The 21,373-nt window shown below is 40.2% G+C and overlaps 1 protein-coding gene across 1 annotated transcript; it reads left to right on the forward strand.

Moving 5' to 3' along the window:
- Positions 1-1,113: 1,113 nt before the first annotated feature.
- On the forward strand, positions 1,114-20,721 carry dagla (diacylglycerol lipase, alpha). The gene is made up of 19 exons (XM_035652395.1): positions 1,114-1,212; positions 1,293-1,504; positions 1,693-1,794; positions 1,895-2,033; positions 2,155-2,242; positions 2,914-3,048; positions 3,154-3,231; positions 3,672-3,796; positions 4,134-4,284; positions 5,754-5,837; positions 6,527-6,604; positions 6,870-6,950; positions 7,270-7,412; positions 9,770-9,838; positions 9,932-10,004; positions 10,420-10,628; positions 11,749-11,875; positions 16,206-16,372; positions 17,154-20,721. The coding sequence occupies exons 1-19, from the start codon at positions 1,118-1,120 to the stop codon at positions 18,256-18,258; spliced, it is 3,261 nt and encodes a 1,086-aa protein (XP_035508288.1). The 5' UTR covers positions 1,114-1,117; the 3' UTR covers positions 18,259-20,721.
- The last annotated feature ends 652 nt before the right edge of the window (positions 20,722-21,373 follow it).

Below are 21,373 nucleotides of genomic sequence, written 5' to 3' on the forward strand. Positions count from 1 at the left end.
ATACACAACACTGCATCTTGACTGTGTTTATTAATTTGAAACAGGAAGTTGTATAATACTGCATATGCAACCTTTTGACTAAGGAATGATGCAACTGTCCCTTGTGATATTTTACGCAGGCACGATGCAAAGTGAGACTTTAACAACTGTGATGACTGGTATTTAAGGGTGAAACAAGGAGGGGGCTGCCAATTTCTTAATAACTAAAAAAATGTGAAGAAATGTTCTGAAACAATACTAAAAAGCAGAGGAGTGCTGGATAGTGACCAACAAGAAATTTTGAGATGAAGTTGTGCTGCTTTATCTGCTGCTAAGCTCATCTCTGCCTTATAGCTAGATGTTTTTAGATACAGTATATATAGTCAGTGGTTTTTGGAATGATGGATGGCATACTTTTTTTGACAAACTGAAAAGGCTATCCTTTAGCCTTCAGCAAATATGCAGGAACAGCACACGATAAAGGCTGTATCAGCCCGTATCAGCAACCTAAGGCCTGCATCAGCCTCTCTGTGGCTCCTTCTCTCCCTACTGTTTCCTCTCTACCATGCCTTTTACAGTTCATTTCATTTTCGCCCAGAGGCAACTTGTGTGAACTCACAATGCTTTTTCAGAAAGAGAATGGACAGAGTGATGTAAAATTTGCTTTTTCACGTGGCCATAACCAGCGTGGTGCCATCAAATTTTAAAGCTAGTTCCCCTCCTTTTGTTCATTTTCTCTGCATCCCTCCACCCGCTTAGTCTCATCTTCTGCTCCTACCGTTATCTTTCACTCATCTCCTCGGTGCATGTCTATTTCCGTTATAATCCCTGCAGCCCTCTCTGTTTTGATATAGAGTTTTGAAGAAACACAAAGTAAATCACTACAATTTTTGTGCTAATGATTCCGAGCTTTGAGCGTGGTCTGACCTGTTGACGCATCCATGCTAGTATAAGTGTTCTGCATGTTCGTTCATCATTGGTTTGTCCTTCTTTAGTTGTTTGAAGCTTGACATATTGTGAGATCATGATGTACAGTATGTAGGACATATACCTGTGGAGAATCGAGGCATAATAACTTTTCAGACAAAGGATGTCCCTGAAGTTTTCGATCTCCCTTCGGTCTCCCCACAGGGCAGTGATGCCTGGCATGGTGATGTTTCGGCGGCGCTGGTCAGTTGGCAGTGATGACCTGGTGCTGCCCGCCCTCTTCCTGTTTCTATTGCACTGCGTCTGGTGAGTTTCTAAGACTATATTAATTTCTTTTTGCATATAAACACTTGATTTTTAATCTGTCAGTGTATCTTCACCTTCAGGTTGGTGGTTCTCTCCGTGGTTCTGTTCGGCCTCCCGTATGGCTCAGATCAGTCCTGTTCTGTAACGTTGGTAGACCATGGCAGAGGGTACCTGGGCATCCTGGTCAGCTGCCTCATCTGTGAGAGCGCCATCATGTGGTTGAGCATGAGAGGCAGCATTCTGTACACACAGCCCAGGGAAGCTGTGCAGTACGTCCTCTATATACGACTAGGTAAGAAACGTTCTTCTTTTATCTTTTAAACAGGATTACCTCTTGATGCTTGTGAGAATTAGAGGTGGTTGCAAGGATTACTTGTGGTTTCCAAGTTAAGATTTAAACACCGTTTATATTAATTGGGCAGATATTGATCATTATTCTCCTCACTCCCTCACTCTCTTTTGCTCTCTTTCTCTCTCTAGCTATTCTGCTGGTCGAGCTAGTATATGCTGTGGTAGGAATTGCCTGGCTTGTCCAGTATTACCAGCCATGCTCTGATGTCACTGCCAAAAACCTGGCTTTGGGTGAGTGAAAGAGTATATACAGGAGAATGGCAATGGACAATTTAAGTTGAAAGAGGTTTGTTATGCTTGAATGTGAATAATGTTTGAATATTTTCTGCAGGGATTGTTGCATGCAACTGGCTAGTGATATTCAGCGTTTGCATTACCCTCATGTGCACCTTTGATCCTACGGGTCGGACTTTTGTCAAACTGAAAGCCACCCGTCGGCGTCAGCGCAACCTCACTACGTACACACTCAGGTATTAACAGGCTCTTAGATTCTCAAGTTTTCTCTTTTTTTTTTCTCTCTCTACATTGTTTGACACAAAACCAACCAAACACAGCATCCATCTTAATACTGTTCTTTACTTTACCCATTAGACACAGGCTAGAGGAAGGCCAAGCCAGCAGCTGGAGCAGGAGACTAAAATTCTTCATGTGCTGCACAAGAGCCCAGGATACACAATCCGTGAGTCACAACAGACACTTATTCGTTTCCTCTCTCCGCTGAAAGTAAAAACCGAAAGGAGTGAAACCAGAAATATGTCAGGCATAACGTCCATTGAGCTAGTCATTAAAATAAGCCCTGACAGGATGAATCAAGACTGTGACACAAAGGAGCTCATTGCTCAGCTACTTACTGGCAACATAAAGAATGTCAAATAAAATCTGAATGTAAAAAATTATATTATTTCTGGCTAAATCAATTTACAAGCTGTCTGCAAAAAAAAGTAAAGCACAATTTCTATGACTATGTAGTCGCAGAACTTTCAGGAACTACCCTTCACTAGACTAGACTGCAGAACTGTCTACAGAAAAGTCATGAAAGTAAGATTGCAATCAGCTTTTAGACAACAATCCAATGTAATGTGGTGTCCCAGTTTGTATTTACAGTAATAAACAAGATTTTTTTGGCAAATAATATTGCTAGTAAATTTGAGAAAACAAAGTGGTCTCACCTTTGGGCTGAAGCTATGCTACCTAATTTATAATCCTACAAAACTGCAGTTGGGGTTGGGAGAATGGGCAGTATAAAGGTTGATGATTATGTCTATTTTGTGGCAAATCTCCTATAGTCCAATCCTGTTTTTTTACTGTGCTTTACCACCATGTCCTGATGTCTGCTGCTCTCCTGTCCAGGATGCGTATTCAGAAGTGGCCAGCCTTTTTGCAGAGTTCTTCAGAGACCTGGATATTGTGCCTAGTGATATTATTGCTGGCCTGGTACTTCTGCGCCAGAGACAGAGGTCTAAGAGATCTTCTATCCTGGACCAGGTATTACTGTCTGTAAAGAAATATGTTAATGTATCTATTTTTGTGCTTTTGTAGGAATGTGCTGTAATGAAAATAACTTCCTTTATTCTGTTTTCTCTTCCTAAGGCCAACAATGACATTTTAGCCTTCTTATCTGGAATGCCTGTCACTCGTAATACTAGATACCTGGACCTTAAGAACTCGGTGAGTTTCTCTCTGTGTGATGAACTGACAAAGTCATGGTTGATTAGTGTTTATGTCACATGCTAAACCACACAAACAGTGGACTGTTGTGAAAGTTAAAATGTTTAGAAAATAAGCTAACAATGAAATACAAAAATACAACATGCATTTTAGCTCAGGCTCTTAGAAAGAATTTTATTTGCTTAAAGTCAAATAAATGATGGCAAACAATAGACACAAATTACAATATGACAATGACAAGTAAGTTCATAGTTTAGTTTAGTTTATATTTCACAAATATAAAAACCATGGTATTGAACCAGAGCCACCAGTTGATTTGATGAGAACTGATGATGTATTTATCTAAAATACATTACATATTTGAGTATCTAAGCATTTCTGAATTCTTCAGTTGTCCTGACACATGTGTGCGTCCGTCTGTCTGCCTTTCTTTCTTCCAGACCGAGATGAACATGTACAAGGATGTGTGTTATTACATGCTCTTTGCCCTGGCTGCATATGGTTGGCCCATGTACCTAATGAGGAAGCCTGCCTGTGGGCTGTGCCGCCTTGCCAGCTCCTGCCCGTAAGCACTCAAACATACTCCCGCACAGTTTTGATCTATTTGCCTTCTGTGTCTCTTGAGCCTCTTCAGTGCAGATCAAATTTCACATGCGTCAACACTTGCCAAGTGGTAATCCACTGAGACAATACCACTCTAGTCAGACTCCCTAACACTAGGAGCGTTGAATTAATCACATATTTTCATCCAGATTTCCTGCATTAGGATATTAGATTATAGCTCTGTAATCTTAACTGTTTACTGTATTTCTCATTTGACCTACATTTTTGCAAAAAATCTGCCATTTATTAATTTTTTTTTGTCTCTGTGTTTCCTGTTTTCTTTCTCTCTCGCATCCCAGCTGTACATCAGTGTCTGGCTCTCGGTTGTCTCAGTCTGTGACAGTGGAGGAGGACAATTGTTGCGGCTGTAATGTCCTTGCCATACGCAGACACTTCCTGGACAGGGACCTCAAGCAGGTTCACATTGTCTACACTTCCTGCCACGATGCTGTGAGTACTCCGACAGCCAGCTAACAAGCAGTCAGAGGTGTTTGCACTTTACTTCCTTTGTGTGGAGAAGTGCCAGGAAAATGTTTTCATTTGCCCATCCTTTTGTTTTTAACGTTAATGCTCATTACTCTTTGCAAAATACACTCAATTACATGTAAATTATGCCTTTTAAGGCAGTTCTGCCCCAGAACCCAACATATGATGCTGTGCTTGCAAAATAGACATGCAAATCAAAGATCACTTAACACAGGGCAGCTGTGCATTGCACATCCACAAACTAGAACCCAGCCTGATCATTCAGTAGCTTTATTTTGTAGTTTTGGCCATCATTTGTATCTGTTTTGATAACACTTTATGCACCAGTTTAGTTGTTGAGATATGGGGAGCCAAGTTGCCGTGTCCACATCCTCGGCAGTAAGTCAAGTGTGTTGTCAGTAGGTGTTGTACTGCGCCAAGGCTGTTTGTGATCATCATGGGCTGAATCTTAAGGTCAGCCGAAGAGGGGAGAGTGTCTGACTTTGAGGGGCCTATATATATATAAGTACATTTCTGGTCACAAAATATGATGCAGGCTTTCGGTATGTTGTCCACAGTCATGACAATATTATACTGAGTAATTTACTCAGTTCTCTTGTCAAACTAAATTCCAGTTGAGATGATTTGGAGGAAATCTCTCTCCTGTGTAGACGGGGGCAAGCATTTTTCATACAGTTTGGTTTCACTCTCTGGTGAGTTGGTACAGTAGGTAATGTTGGAGACTTGTATGATTAGTCACTGCCTGGGCGTTCCCTTGTTCACTTTTGTTTGATAGCTCTATGTAGTAAAACTGCTGCATCCCAATGTTAAGGCAATAAGTTGCTGAGTAAAAATGGCTGATTGAACTGATTGGCATGATGGTTACAAATACAAAAAGTCCCAAGTTGTCAAACAAAGATAAAGTGTAGTGGTTGAAGTCATCAAAAAAACTTAGTTACAGTTTAACCCACTGTAAGTGTAGCTTTGAAAGTCAACATAATTTCATTCCAATCACTTTCCCATCCAAATGGGCACTTATATTCCCAATTAATCCTTTCAAATGAAACAAGCTCAGACAGTAAATGAAATAATTGTTGTAATAGTTTCCTTATGACATTAGATATTTAATTAACTGTCTTTTTTTAGTTTTTATGTAGAATTTCCATAGCCTTCACACTAGCACTTGAGCCACGATGTTGACGATTTCTAAAGCAGAGAAGTTCTTAGTGAGGTTAACGTGAGTTTCCATATATAAATCTCTCTCATGAAGTGACTTATATGACTGTGTACTGAGCCAAGTGGAGAAAGGTTTGATGACGAATACTTAAGAAGTGTTCAGTTTGCTGGGATGAAAGTGGAACTATGATGCAGTAGTATTTGCCTCCTCCTCCTCGTCCTCCTCCTCTTCCTCTCACTATCTCACCACTGTTTACTGTCCATTCTGCATCTCCCAGGTTTATGAGACTCCGTTTTTTGTGGCAGTGGATCATGCAAAAAAGAAGGTTGTCATCAGTATCAGAGGAACCCTATCACCAAAGGTGAATTTTAGCTTTCTCGTCTTGTGTTTACAGTAATATTTCAATCTCTATCTAAACATTAGCTGACCTTGTTTCCATCCGTACCTCAGACCACCAACACCTACAGAGCAGGTGAAGTTCTCATAGTTGAATGCAGTGTTCTCAAACTCCTACACCCTTCATGCATAGAGCAGAAACGTGACTTTCCACTTTTAGAAATAAATGTACTATCCAGTTTTTTTACATAGGAATATGAGAAAAATCCTGTTGTATTTTAATACCTGAACTGAACCAACAGCTAAGAATTGAATCATAGCCTTATTATAAAGGCCAAATGTCTTTTGAGAGGACAATAACTACTCATCCCATTGATCTCTGTTGCTTAGCTCCTAATCAGTCAAAACAGCCAGTTTATGTATGTAGCAAATCAGAATGCAGGTACGACTGACATGAGCATATACCATTATTTTGTCATGTTATAGTTCTTGGCGCAGCCCCTTAGGTAGAGTTAATGCAATAGAACAAATAGTCAAATTCATTCAATTCAATTCATTTGGTTATGAATGGTGCTTTTAATTCATGTGCCTGATCTGTGCACTTTTATTATTTTTTATTTATTTTATTATTATTATTAAATTTCACTCACTTTTGTTCTCTGCCTTAGACTGTCTTTTGTAGAATTTTTTAAAAATGTGTCTTGTGTGTGTCAGGACGCCTTGACGGATCTAACGGGAGATTCTGAACGTTTGCCTGTAGAGGAGCAACACGGGACCTGGCTTGGCCACAAGGTCAGACATTACTGTTTTAAATCGCTCACCTACATTACCCACAGTATGCTCCACTGTACAGCCTCCTCTGAGTTTCTTTGTTCTCCATAGTGCAGTTTCAACAAGTAACATAATCCCAGACTCCAAAGGTCATTTCAGTTGTTAATAGGAGAGTAATTGCAGTGGATATTTTTAATAAGAGATTAATGGTGCAGACTTCCTGTCCATATTTCTTTCTCACTTGCCATCTTCCCCTCTACTGACTTCTCTTTCTTTCCACTCTCAGGGGATGGTTTACTCAGCAGAATACATTAAGAAGAAACTGGAGCAGGAAATGATCTTGTCACAAGCCTTTGGAAGAGATTTGGTACACGTCTCAGTATACTTTATAAAGAATGGTGCTCAATAATGATAATTTTCTGTAATTTGCACTGGGAATTTGTATTAATTCAATCTTCTTAAATTCAATTTAATTTGTATTGCACCAAATAATAACAGACGTTTTCTCAGGATACTTTTCAAATAGAGCAGATCTAAACTTTATTCCTTTTTATTAAATTAACCACACTTACCCTACAGTATACAAATAATTCTACAATTAGCAGTATAAGTAATTTGTTGAAGTGATTATCTTCGCTGGGGTGACACACAAGTGTGCTGTAATGTAATGACTCTGTGTCTCACAGAACAAGGGCACCATGCACTATGGGCTGGTGATAGTCGGGCACTCTCTTGGTGCAGGCACTGCTGCTATCCTCTCCTTCCTGCTGAGACCTCAGTACCCCACACTTCACTGCTACTCTTACTCTCCACCTGGTGGCCTTCTTAGGTGAGTCAATGTGTTTATAGTATCCGATATACAAAAGACTATTCAATCAGTCATTCTGTTGGAGTACACTGTGAGTTATTAAACTCTTTGCCAGTTCCACACATAAATCCCATGTTTATGTTTATAAATTACACGTAAGTTTAACTGTTTCATACCAGACTGCTGTCACAGGTTAAACCCTGGCCACCACTGTTTACTTAAGACCTGAATTTGTAGCTGTTGTTCAATACCAGCACTGCTAAACCTAAGAATTATACCAGACCTATATAAATATTGTTGCTCCATACAGATGAGAATTTTCAGTTCCTAAGAAATGGTCCCTGCAGTGTTTATGCTGGAGATTAAACACGACAGTGTGATTAGTGTGGCGTACGTTTTAATTTTAAATTTTTTTACTTCATTTGACAGTAGAGGCAGACGGGAAATGAGGGAAGAGAGGGGGCAGGGTATGAACAACAAATGTGCAAAATGCAACAAAGGTAGCTAGAAGTCACCACCAAAATATTTCACACAATGATCGTAATCCTAAAATAATTTCATAATAAGTGAATTGTAATACTAAAATTATTCTAGATATTTATGTTCACATTGTTTCATGACATAGCCAAGCAGTGACAGACCAGTCAGACAGCCAGGTTGGAAGGAGGGCCATAGAGCCAAAACATATTGATTTATTTAAAAACAAGTTTTTTTCAACTATTAGATCAGTCAGAAAGGAGACTATCCGAAGTGTCACACAGAATTGGTTTGCAAAATGAATCGTACGTTTAGGAAAAACCCAGGTGTTGTAATTTACAAGATACCGGAAAAGTGTTTGAAACGTGTACCCACAACCTGTAGTTTTCACTTTCATTTGCCTTTTTTTTTTGTTCTCTTTTATGGTTTTTTATTTTTGGTCCAGTGGAGTTCATTAGCATTTTGTCTGTCTACACTTGAACACTATCCAACACCCTGCCATACAGCTGGCTGCAGTAGTTAACTGTTTGCTATGCAAATCATGCTTGAAAAGAGTCGCTACCAAGAGATTACTAAATGCTGCAGTGCACCTTTTGGTGTTTCATTGAAGTTAAGACAAGGTAATTTATCATACTTTGTTCAGACGATACAAGATGGGTCACAAAATAAGCAATACATGTATAATAAATTCAGATGCTTCCATACAGGACACAAGGGGTCACTAAAGGGTTTAAGTATGCAAATTATGTTGTATGTTATCGTTTTCACAGTCACCAGATCTCAACCTATTGAACACCTATACAACCCTCTCCACCACTATAATCGGATCTATCATCAGATGAAAAAAGAAAGGAATATATTTTTAAAAAATGGCATTTCACTGCTCCAGTAGAGTTTGAGAGATTGTAGAATATATGCCAAAGAGTACTGAAGCTCTCATAGTAACCACTTAATATAGGTTTTTCCTTTAATTTGTCACCCATCTTTATATGTATAGAATATGCTGAATCTTTTTTATCTCAAAAGTCTGATTGTGGCTGACGAGGAACAGCCTTTCACCTGAATGTTCCTACAGTTCTACAAGACAGAGAGCACTATTCTACTGAAAATGCCCTTCTTCATGTGGGTGCACACTAGCTACAAATGATGAACATTGTATGCTATGATGTTAAGGTATACTCTGACATAAAAAATTTAAATCTATAGTTATTAATGCCAGCCCTGAATGCATTATGAATGCCCCAAATTATCCATTACATTCCACCACCTGACTGTAATGTAGTGGTACAGTTGCAACCTCGATTCATCAGACCAGGCAACCTTTTTCCTTTCATTGACAGTCGCTGTTATTGTATAATTACACTGTGCTGCTTACTCTCTCCCATATACATCAATCAAGAGCCATTACCCATGGCAAAAGCTTTGATACTTTTTTTTTTGTGTTCAAGTACGTTCCTTAATTCCTTCCTTGATTGCCCCATTCAGAAAACATTAACGCCTAAACCTTTTTTCCAGGCACCCTTGATCATGCCCCCTTTTTTTGGAAATAAGTTCACATACAGATCAAATGTGGAAATGAGCTTGCTGTTGGTTGCATCTGTTTATGTTGTGACACAGGCAAATGAGAAAATGTTCCACTTCTTCTTTTAATTTTCTCTTTTTCTCATCATTTCCAGTATTGTATCATTCCCTGTGGATATGGTCAGATATTGATTCCCTAGATGTTTGTAGAACAGTGTCTTACATACCATTATTTGCTTTGGTTGTTTTGAATAACTTTGGATTAAAACAAATGTTTGTATGAAGTGTGTGCAGCAAACTTAGTCTCCTCTCAGGTCACACCCTTAAACCTCTCCACATTTCCTGTTGACATAATTAAATTTTTTCTTTTATTTACCCAGTGGGGATGCCATGGAGTACTCCAAAGAGTTTGTCACATCTGTGGTATTAGGAAAAGACCTGGTACCAAGGTATTTTTTTCTACTGTATCCAGTCTACTGTGGTTAACTTCACTTTGCTGCAGTATTACTACGATAGACATAACTGCATCTGGTCTCTCCTAGACTTGGCCTGTCACAACTGGAGGGTTTTCGACGCCACCTTCTGGAAGTCTTACAGAAAAGTAACAAGCCAAAGGTGACTCAATCTCTTGACACTGTAGAAGATGACAGTCAATTAGAAAACATAAAAATGAAAGATATAAGAAACTTTCACAATATGCTATCCCCTGGTCTTGCAGTAATTTGCGGGAATGCTTTGTAATGGACAAAAAACATATTTCTACTGTACAAATACTAATGAATGATTAAATGGTTATCAGATTCACAAAATATTTGCGTTATCAAAATCCAGTAGCAGCACACTCTTTTTGCAGTGCTTGATTAGAATAAACTACAGGTTTCCAAACAGCTTCTCAGAACACTGCAGTAACAGTATCTCTGCTGTAATTAAAGCATCATTTAGTAACACATACAAACAAACATACATATATACAGAAGATAAATTTAGATTCAGATGTTGCATAACCTAAATGCATTTTTCTTTGCAACAGTGGAGGATCATTGCGGGAGGCACCAAATGCATCCCGAAATCAGAGCTTCCACTAGAGGACGATGATCCTCAGTCTCAGCCAGCAGCGCCCCCCAGCAGTCGCCTGTGGCTCCACCCCAGTGACCTCAGCATTGCCCTTTCAGCCTCCACCCCCCTCTACCCTCCTGGCAAGATCATCCATGTGGTGCACAACCATCCTCCAGAGACATGGTGAGAAATTGATTTAAAAGCTGTTGTTCTTCACGGTTTCTCTTTTAACTCTCCGTTTTCTGAAGAAGTGAGATCAATTGTGTTGTGTTGTTGAAAGCAAATATTTATATTTGTTTCACACCTGTGACATAAAAGAACTGGCAGCTCACTGGGAAAAGGTATACACTGCATACTTTGGACAGTGTGGGTTTACTGTATCACGAGGCACTCTCCTGTTCTTCTATCTGCACTCTGCAATCTAATATCACATTTTATTTTATAATCTTCCTGCCTCTTCTACCTGTTTTCTCCACACAGGTTTAATGTGGTACATTGTGAGGTTATTTGGAAAGGTAAAACACAAATCAGTAGCATTACTGTTTAAAGATAATAACATTTTGATCCAAATTCTGTTAGACACTGCTATCAAACACACGTCAATCCAAGGCCAGAATACATTTCAGTGATCTTATAACAGGTGGTTGTCATTCTATATGTCTCTGATATGAGATAGCAATAGCAGTTGTTAAACATCTGGAAGAAAGGAAATTTTGTTATCTTTATTCACCTGTCAGGTTAGATAACCCTGTTGTAGCTGATGGTTGTATTGCGGACCACCACTGGAAGCCAATTACCTCAAAGGAAGTCGATTGAAGGTGCAACAATCTGATCTCTGGCCTGTGGTAGTTCACTGCTGCTGTGTGTGTCTAGCCATTACACAGAAGCAAGTAGCTTTGCAATCTTTAACCACCCTCTGCAAGCTGGTGCAAAACCACGAGACAGCAATGGTTTGGCCATGTTCTCCAAACACTCACAAGAAGATCACCCCATCTGTTTGCTATGTCTGATAATGGAATAAAAAACAGACTTTTTAGTTATTTGTTCTTCCTCATTTTGTCATTCTATAGTAGCTTTTTGCCCCATCTTATGTGTCTGCCCTGTTTTCTAAAATGAGCTCATTTGTAAAGTCTGTCACAAACTATTCCTCTAAATGGTGTGATAGCCTAGATTGTGCTTCTCCCACATGTACTGTACTGTATTGTAAGTGAAGGATACAGAGGCAGGCTGCTGCTAAATCAACATGTGTGTTCACTTTGTCTTTCACCATGATTGACAGGCTCTCTCTTCTCCCTCTTTGTAGCTGTGGCCAGGAGGAGCCCACCTACTCAGCTCTGTGGGGGGACAACAAGGCCTTTGATGAGGTCATCATATCGCCCGCCATGCTTAATGAGCACATGCCCCACATGGTGATAGAGGGTCTAAACAAGGTCGGTTTTATCTGTGCGCATGCAGATGAATTTAAAATGGTGGTGAAATGGTTTTTAATTGTTGTTCCTAATTTTCCAACACTGGATAATTTAATTGATGGATGACGAATATGTGAAAAAATACAGATGCATTCACAAATACTTTTAACAATTGTTCATAAAGGGGGATACCACTTTTTAAAAATAACATCTTATACTGTGTGACATAGAAACTAATTTAGACATTTTTAACTAAAGCTAGAGATCACTGGTTTCAGTTGTAATACAATCTTTCTGGAGATAGTGCCCATCTTTGTTAAATCCCTTCTTCTTTTACAAGATTACAGATTTTACAACATAATTGCTGATGTTTCACTCTCTGTCGTGCTGTGATTAATAACTCTGCCTACATTAAATGACTGTAGTCAGCTCCACGGTGGACTAGAGAAGTGTGGAAAAACCAACAAGTCCTAGATGTAATACTAATCCATTTATATGTTGTAAAAACTTCCAGTAGTTATCTAGCCACATATAAATGTGTTTTTCTAGAACAACGTTGTAATAGAAGGAAAGGTCTTCTGTCATTTATGCCTGGCAAAGAACATTTTTAAAGAAAATTAATTTGAAGATGAGTGATGCATTTATCATCTCTCTCAGGATTACACATTGCAGCAATCATAAATACATTCATCAAATACATTGCAGTGATTTATTTTGTTCTGCTGTTAAAAACACACTAGAAAGTCTTTGGGTTTTCAGTGGTATGCCCCGTAAGTGTTCAGTTAAAATAATTTTTGAGAGATTTCGAGGGTTAAATCTGAGTACTGTTTATATAAGGTCAATGTATGCATGTGATCCATTAACCTACAACTTACCACTCCTTTTTTTTCTCTTCACATTGCTCCAGTTTCAAAGCATGCAAACTGTTCACTCCGGGTTGGTTGTATGGTGTCCTCTGGTCTTAGTGAGTTTATGAATCACGAGCGCTGAACATCTCCTTAGATTGCCGGGTATTAATGTGTATGTTTGCATGTGACGGATCCACTTTGGGGTATTGCACGTGTCTTATGGCTGAAGAGTTAAAGTTGTAAGTTTGTCCCTCTCTACGTACAATGTGTTGGGACTTGGTTTTATGTGTTTGTTTGCTGTCCCTGTGTCAATATGTCTGGATGGATGTTAAGGTTCTGTATTGTGTGTGTGTGTGTGAACGTCTGCTGTGCCTAGTCTGTAGTATGATACCTCTGGTGTTTCTGCAGGTACTGGAACCATTTTGTCCCCTGTCTGAGCAGGAAAGCCTGGAACCAGAGGAAGTGGAAGTCAATCAACCTACCAGCAGTACCGCTGTGTTCATAACCCCACAAACAGAATTAAACTGTAGCCCTCTTCCCTCTGATGCCTCCCCTCCCACACACAAAGACCTGTCTTGCACTGTCTCCCTCACAGAGACGGAGGCTGTCCCTGTCCCCTTGACTGTCGTTGCTTCTCTCTCTCTTTCAGATGCAGAGTCTGTTCTTCCTCTTCCTCCTCCTTCTCTGTCAGACTGTACTTCCGCCTCACAGCTGTGTTTGGTGTCTGTCCCCCCACTGTTGAACAGTCCTTCTGACCCTCAGCTTTCAGTTGAAGATGATTCATGCATTCCACCGCAAACACAATCAGATCCACCCAACTCTCACCCTTGTGTAGATGCTCCTCTTTCGGAAATCCCATCTGAGGAGTCAAACTGCACTCTAATAGAAAATCCTCCTGCCAAGATAGTAACATCACCTAGTTCTTCGCAAAATGTGCCAAACAGTTCTTCTGATTCTGTTGTATAGACTTTATGACACTCAGTATTATCCTTCATTAACCTCTTTGCACAACACGATTATCAATTGTTAGTTGTCATAAGCTTGTCATTGTTACCCTTAATCCTGTGATTAAATGGTGATGATGCTGTGACGTCATGACAGTGAAGTTTAATTAAAAAATATTTTTTGTCTGACTTAAAACTCGCATATAAAAAGTCAGCGGAGACGATGTGGAGACAGCCGGCCATTTCCTCCACTGAAAGAAGCCATGAAAGGCCGGGATGCAGAGCAGCTCAACTGGTATAGCAGTTGAGGAAAACTGGAAAAACGTTCTCTCTTGGCATTAAGACCTCCTACTAGCTTTCTTTCCACTCGCACATAAAACTGGTGGTTGGATTCAAGTCCAGACGAGTTCACTGGATGCCGTCAAAAGGCGTTCTAGGAAACAGGAAAGGGAAAAGAATGCGATGAATAGACAAAACAAGTTCAGGCAACAGATGTGTTTACACGACAACAAGATGATGTGGTCAGTTTTTTTGCTAAATAGCTCATCACAGGTCAATGGCATATATAATAGTACAAGTACATGCAATTCTTTTAAACCTTAGAGTAGAGTAATCCTGCATGGTGAGTCCGCCTGCACCCTCTCTCGTTAATGAGATTCATCCAGCTCTCCTCATATCAAACCTTCATTCTTTTCCATTCCTCTCACAGCTACGTTACATTTGGTCAAGTGTTGTGGCATGAACTTGCTAACCCTGTTCCTTGAGCTAACAAGTTTTTTTTGTATTCACAAAGTTTCCATGGTAACCTAATTTCTTCCACATTAACTGCTCTTTCTTCCCTCTTGGCTGTCTTTTTTCCCCTTTTTTTTCAGTAGCTGCAGCTCTTCTCTCTGGATATCTTCTGCCTTTTTTTGCCTTGTTTGAAAGAGCATATTTAGCTTTTCCTCAATCATAATCCCTTCAAGGAATTGTCAATTACTCATCAGCAGCAGATGGGAGAAGCAAGGGGGGGGGGAAATGTGTAAATATGGAGTACTATGCTCAGCTCCACTGCTCTGCTGTAATATTGCTACTCACTGAGTCTAACAAATTTCTAATTTCTTATTATTACTGAGTTGCTACAATGGAGGCCTATCATTAAGAAGACTCTGAGAACTGGAATTGTATTTTTATGTCCTCCATCGTGCATTTCAAAATGTGTTTTCGTAAATTATATATTTTATATGAATCTATGGCTGTAGGGCTGTATTGCAGTGCATTATTGCATAATGCATAATATATATACTGTCCAAGTATAAATTTATCTCTCTGGGCGCAGAGTCTGCAGAGTCATGCTCTGTTTCTTTAGTGTTTAGTTTTTGTGGTTGTGCCTACAACTGCAGGTGATATGTTTGATATTGCTGGTGCCAAATGTTTGCTGTAGTTCATCACCTGCAGCAACCATCTCCTCGTGTATCACTGGTCACACTCACCCATGTAACATTGTCATGTTTTCATTTGTGATCCATAACCATTTGCATAACCCAAACATAATAAACATGTTTGTTTAATGCCATTTTTAACGTACCTGAACTTGTGTCTCTAAGATCTTTGTTTACATTCATTTCCATTTAGTTTTAACATTTTATGTTCCATTGTCACATGAATTGTATGTTTTTATTTGGGTTTGTTTCGTGTCCTCTGCTTCCACCAAGTGTTTTACTCATTAAAGTTAACCAAATATATGTTATTGTGTGTTGATGTGATTTGCCGTTAGTGTTTGTTCTCCTCGCATCATTAACCATTAACACAACAGCGTTTGTGGGACAGGGTTTTCTTGAATGTTTTTGGAGTTGCACACACAGTTAGCTTATGGTTTACTGTTCCTTATTGTACTGTAGGTCTTGCATAGTTCTTGCTGAAGCATTATGACTCCATTGTGGGTGTTTAATGTCAGTTGGAGTAGGTGTAAACTCACCTTTAGATTGCACTTGCATTTATCTGAACTACAGTGTGCTCTAATAGTGTAATAGATGTAATCATATCTGCAGCTGAATATAGATGTAGTGGGTTCTTGGATAATGTCATTGAAAACCATTAGAATCTTCTCAGGGATGAATCAAATGCGTAACTAAACATGTGACCTCGTATTTATTCTTCACATACCTGATAAATGACATTCACCTATTGATGAAAACTGACTGTGTTGACGATACATTCCCAAACTACTGATGGCCAGTAGATTATCGATCCATTCAGATATCTAAACTGTTGACATAGAAGTGGAATTGGCATATATTTAAAGGCAAAATGTGAATGAATAATTTTGAGAATGGAGTAGAAAACATTGAAACTAAATAAGTCAGTAGAGTTTGTATATTTGTTTGGTCTGCAGAAATAAGCAAGTGAAGTTTATTTGTTTAATACAGCAGCTAAATTTAGGACATTTTTTCCATTTGTAAGCTTCTGTATCTTTCTGTATGCAGTTGTTATTTTGTTCATCTTCCCACCACTCTTGCTCTCATCGTACCTTTTATCTGTCAAGTCATGTGTCTGTGTCTACCTCTGTGCTTGTGACAGGTGCTGGAGAACTACAACAAAGGGAAAACTGCTTTGCTGTCAGCAGCCAAGATCATGGTGAGCCCCACAGAAGTGGACTTGAACCCAGAGTCCATATTTATGGATGCATCAACAACTTCTCAGCAGCCGACGCCTACAACCCACCACCGCAGGAACAGTAGTGTTCGGTTAGTACACCAGGCACCACTGTGGGTGTGTTGGAGCCTAAAAGAATATACAAAACATTTTGTTTGATCCTCTGTACATTCAGTTCCCCCTCTTACTTGATACATAATGGAGCAAACTTCTTCCTAAACTGTAGGGATAATCATGGGGACATGTCTAATTTTTAATTAGACAATTTTTACTATCTAGCCAGTACTAAACAATACTACTGCTACTAATTGCTACTTTATTGTTTTCTCAAAATCATCATTTCTGTCTGTTCCGTTTGTTTAAAAACAAGACAAAAAACATTGTTACGGTAAGCAAAGCATGCCAATACTAATTTTGCATAATGTGCTCCCTTCTCTCATGCACGCATGCACGCTGTCTGACCACAGAGCAGGGGCAACGTATGGTAGTATTCAGTTCCCACCTCGCCCTCTCTGGTTTAGCCCCTGTCCAAAGTCAGTGTGAACTCCTGGTAGTGATGGTTGAAAATGATATTACCTTTCCTGTATTGGATGATAATACAAGACCATATATGCCACTAGGATTCACTCCTGGCCTTCCAGTCTCTCCTTTTCTCTGTTCTTTCTTCCATCTATGTTATGTTTTGCTAGTGTTCACGTAGTCTGTAGATTCTAGAAATACTAAACTTAAATACTAACACGTTCCCATTTTGCCCTTCTTTAACCCTCCGTAAGTTATTTTGACCCGTTTTTCACGTCTGTCTTGTGTTTTGGATCCCCTCCCCCCTCATTTCCCTGTCACTACTCTCCAACCCCTTCTTCTCCTTTCCTCTAGTTCATGTGCCCAGTCTGAAATATCTCTGGATGGTTTCTCTGAGTGCCCTCCTCCCCCAGTGCCTGTAGTGCTGCGTGGCGCACGGGAGCGCCTGGCAGTGGAGCTGAGGGACCGCAAAGCACCTCTGGCCGTCATGGAGAGTCTCTCAGATGCCGAATCCCTCTATAGTCTGGATTCCCGGCGCTCCTCGGCTGCGCTAAGGGGTTCACCAATGCTGAGTAGCCTCCCGTTCCCTTTGGATGCCCCGATCCCAGAGGAGAACCCGTCTCTCAGCTCTCGCACTGAACTGCTGGCTGCCGACTGCCTCTGCCAGGCAACGCCAGAGCACCTGGGTGAGGTTGGGCCCTTCTTTACCCCACTGGAATCCAGATCCACCCCGGATTACCCCATGCGGCTTTCTCCCGCCACACCTCGTTACAGTGGACACCATTCCCCAGCTCTGCTAAATCAGAGCGTCTTGGCTCAGCCTTTCAAACCAGAGCTTAACGCCAACCCAAAAATGCTTCCTGATGGGGAACACCAAGAGATGCCTGGTGTCTACAGCCCAGGGAGCACTCCCAATGCTCCCCTCAGTCCGCAAATTGGTTCTAGACCAATGGATAGAGAAAAGGAAGATTGGGAGCTGGACACAGCAGAGAACCAGTTAAGCGAAGAGACCAGACCGGCAGCTTCTACTCCTCCACCCCAACTATCCAATGGGAATCCCAGCCAGGCAGTGCTGGAGTTTGCCCAGTACTTAGACTCTCTATTCAGATTGGACGGCAGCAGCTCACCGCCTCTGGAGCTTTCCGACGGGGAGTCAGAGTCAGGCCGGGGCTCTTTTGGGCAGGGTGAATGTCTCGGAGATGGACAGCAGTTGGATGACAAACAACTTCTGGCCAGAGCAACACTAGAGCCTAACCTAGTCCCAAAGCCCCCACGCACTTTTGCTGGATCTGCTGACCCCTCTTCGGGCATCTCTTTGTCACCCTCCTTCCCTCTCTCGTCGTCTGAGGAGCTCAACGACCTTTCCCCCGGTGAGGGTGCCCTGCCAGCCATACACTCCCTACGAACATCTCCCCCATGCCACTGTCCTGAAGAGAACACACTATCGTCTATGGTGTAGTGTGTTGCCAAGACTCCAATGGTCCTTTGCTCTAAATTGAGAGGTGCAGTCATCAAAATTTTAAAACATATCACAGTACATGCATGCGATGGAATGCAGTCACTCATCAGAGATCCAATAACAGAACTTGACGGACCAACTCGCAAACTATTTCCATTCTTCAGGTGTCTCCCTCGAACGCTGTTTATAGCATTTTCACACTATTGCAATGACTAAGAAAAAAAAAAGATACCTCTCTCTGCATGCCAGGGGGCTGTACTGCTTTTGGGTGAATATAAATAAACTGTAGCTTCACAATGCCATTCCAAAACAATGTCGTCTCACCCACGTAGGGACGCGTCAGCATTACACCAATTCCTTGACTTAACAAAATCAAAGGGAGAACAGTTAACTGAGCAGGGATTCAAAAACACTGTAGAAGAGGTTAGCATAGGCACATCATCTGGGTTGATGTACTGTACAACTTCCTGCACCCTCAGCAGCTCCAGCTTTTATTTTATTTTTATTTTTAAAAATCAGGAATGTGAAGATGGACATATTCGTCAATCAATAGAGGTGAGAAGACATTACCAAATGTTCCTCAGGTCTATAAAGAATTGACTTTCAGAAAGAGAGTAAGTGTGTTACATTGGTAAGAATTCATGTGTCTTAAAAATGTAGTGATTGTGACAAAGTTATTACTGACGCCTATGGATGTTTTTGAGTCTTTTGGTTACTCTTTATAGTGCATGAAGAAGTTTTTTTTTCTTTATTTTTAAAGAGAATTTGTCAATAAGCCACTTAGATTGACATTTGGATACTCTTGCACACATCATTATATTGCTCAATTTATCCCCCCCCCCCTCCCCCCCTTGCCAAAAAATTTAATAAATTGTATTGCCAAATGTATTTATGAGATGTAATTTTGTATATGTATATGGATATTGCTTTATTTAAACATAAGCTAAGTTCATTATCTCCTTCCCTAGCCATTCTGTTGGTTCCCATATCGACTGTTACACAGCAACACCACAGAAAAGATGTCATCCTGACCTTAAAACACTGCCATGGCTTTCATCTCAACCTCTGTACCTTGGGTTTGAACCAATAATGAACTTGCTAATAGTTGTCCTAGTCTCATAACTACTGTACCTTTCCTCTTTGGAGAGCTCTTAGCAATGTGCCCAGGTCAGGGTCTGCATGCTTAATGCATTTCAGAGTAGCATGGCTGGTATAGAACAAGTCTTGTCATTAAGTCACAGTAAATAAGCTCTAAACATGTCCAGAAATGATAGCATATGTAAACTCAAACCTTTTTAGAGGCTTTTTTTAAAGGCCCAGGTCATCAGACAGGACCAAACTGTGTATTCTAAAAGTGTCCCAAGATATAATTTCTCTTGTTCTCAAGGTGCTCTCAGTCATCTTGGACGTCAAGGTGTTTGCTTCCCTTTAATGTGGTTCATCTGAAACATCCTTGAGGTTGGACTGAATGAATAAATGGGCTGGAACATTACGTATGCCAATTCTAAATACTGTATGGGGCATACGATCTTCCATATCACTCTGGGTGTTAACAGGTGGCTCACAATTTGCATTATTTATTACCGTTAATGTTGTTATCACTTTTATTGCTATATTTGATGGTATTATTATCCTTATTGCTCTTGCAACAGATTGGTTTGATGTCAGTGGTTTTTATCTCAGTTTTTGGGACAGTGTGGAGAACTTTTTAGACCTTCCCAAACGTAAGGAGTTATATATTTCAGCTTTTTTTCTGTCCGAGTGGAAAAGTATTTGACATTCTGCCATGGCATGGTGACAATATGCTCTTTTTACAAACGTTTCATAGTGGTGAGACATGCTGCAGAGTGACAGCCTGCTCACAATGACCTTTGGTGCAGCGCCACCATCATGCCCGGAGTCACCATAGTGATCTGCACACTCTCTCTATTTGGAATAAGATTTGCTGTGGTTACTCACAGCAGATTGTTCCAGCCAGTTTACAGTCTGACACTACTCAAATGTTGCTGCCAGTCCCAGTAGTCTCTCACAAAATACACCAAGGTTGGGCCAGCAATTTCCTACGTTCAGTAGCTTTGCTTGCAGCCGGTCATACACTAAACACTGCTGAAGGTAAGCACTATAATACTTTCCACCATGATGTGTACAGCACCATCTTCTATGTGTAACTATTTATGCAGATGTCTAAAAAAAATGATTCCAATAGAGTCATGTAGAAACTATATAACAATAAGGAGATAATGACTATATTAAAAGATATCAGTATTGACATATAGAAAAAAGATATTTCATCTGAAAGTTATTTATTCAAACTATTGGCAGATTTACAAATTGGTCTATATTGAAAGGAATAATTCAACTATGTCTTGTCCATGTTTACCTGGTTTGCTTCCCTTCCTCTCCTGTCCCACAATGAGAATGTATTTAATCCCTCCCCCTCACTGCCCTGCCTGTAATGGAATAAACTGCAAACTATGAAAATAACTGAGTTCCTGTTACATTTCTTTCAGCATGTATCACTGCTTTACCGTTGTCAGTGTTTTGATTACTTTTATTTAAATGAGCCACAAATTGTAGTTCATGTCCAAGTTTTCAGCTTGTTTTCCTTTTTACTGCTGCAACATTTTATGAAACAGTTTAGGATCAGTATATTATGAAGAGCATAATTGGAGTATAAACGAGAGCAATCAAGGCTCTGTTGACTTTCTCCTAAAAGATAATGTATGTTGTAGGGACATTTAGGCAAAGAATTACTCAGATTAACAGACTTGGCTGTTTGTGAAAGCTAATACTTTTAAGCTAATGACTTTTGATGCCAAATTCCCTGAATACATGCCAGATGAACCCATCCTGAAAAAGTTAAGCCTTTAAATTTGATGTAAAGCATGTGTCATCAGTTTTGGAACTGCTGAGTGCAGATGGATTTTGAGTGAAGATGGCATGAGTTGTTTGGAGCTATATTTAAGCCTAAGTGTAGGTGCAGTGTATGATGAGTGTACGGTAGGTTGGATGGAGATCAGAATCTACTGTTGAGCCTTATGGAGGTGTCATGAGTTAAATGACATTGTGTGGACGGGAGGTGTCTGATAACACCAGTGACGCACCTTGGATCTGT

This window comes from Morone saxatilis, unplaced genomic scaffold (genome assembly GCF_004916995.1).
Source record: "Morone saxatilis isolate NCDOM2014 unplaced genomic scaffold, NCSU_SB_2.0 Contig11, whole genome shotgun sequence".
NCBI classification, from domain to species: Eukaryota; Metazoa; Chordata; class Actinopteri; family Moronidae; genus Morone; species Morone saxatilis.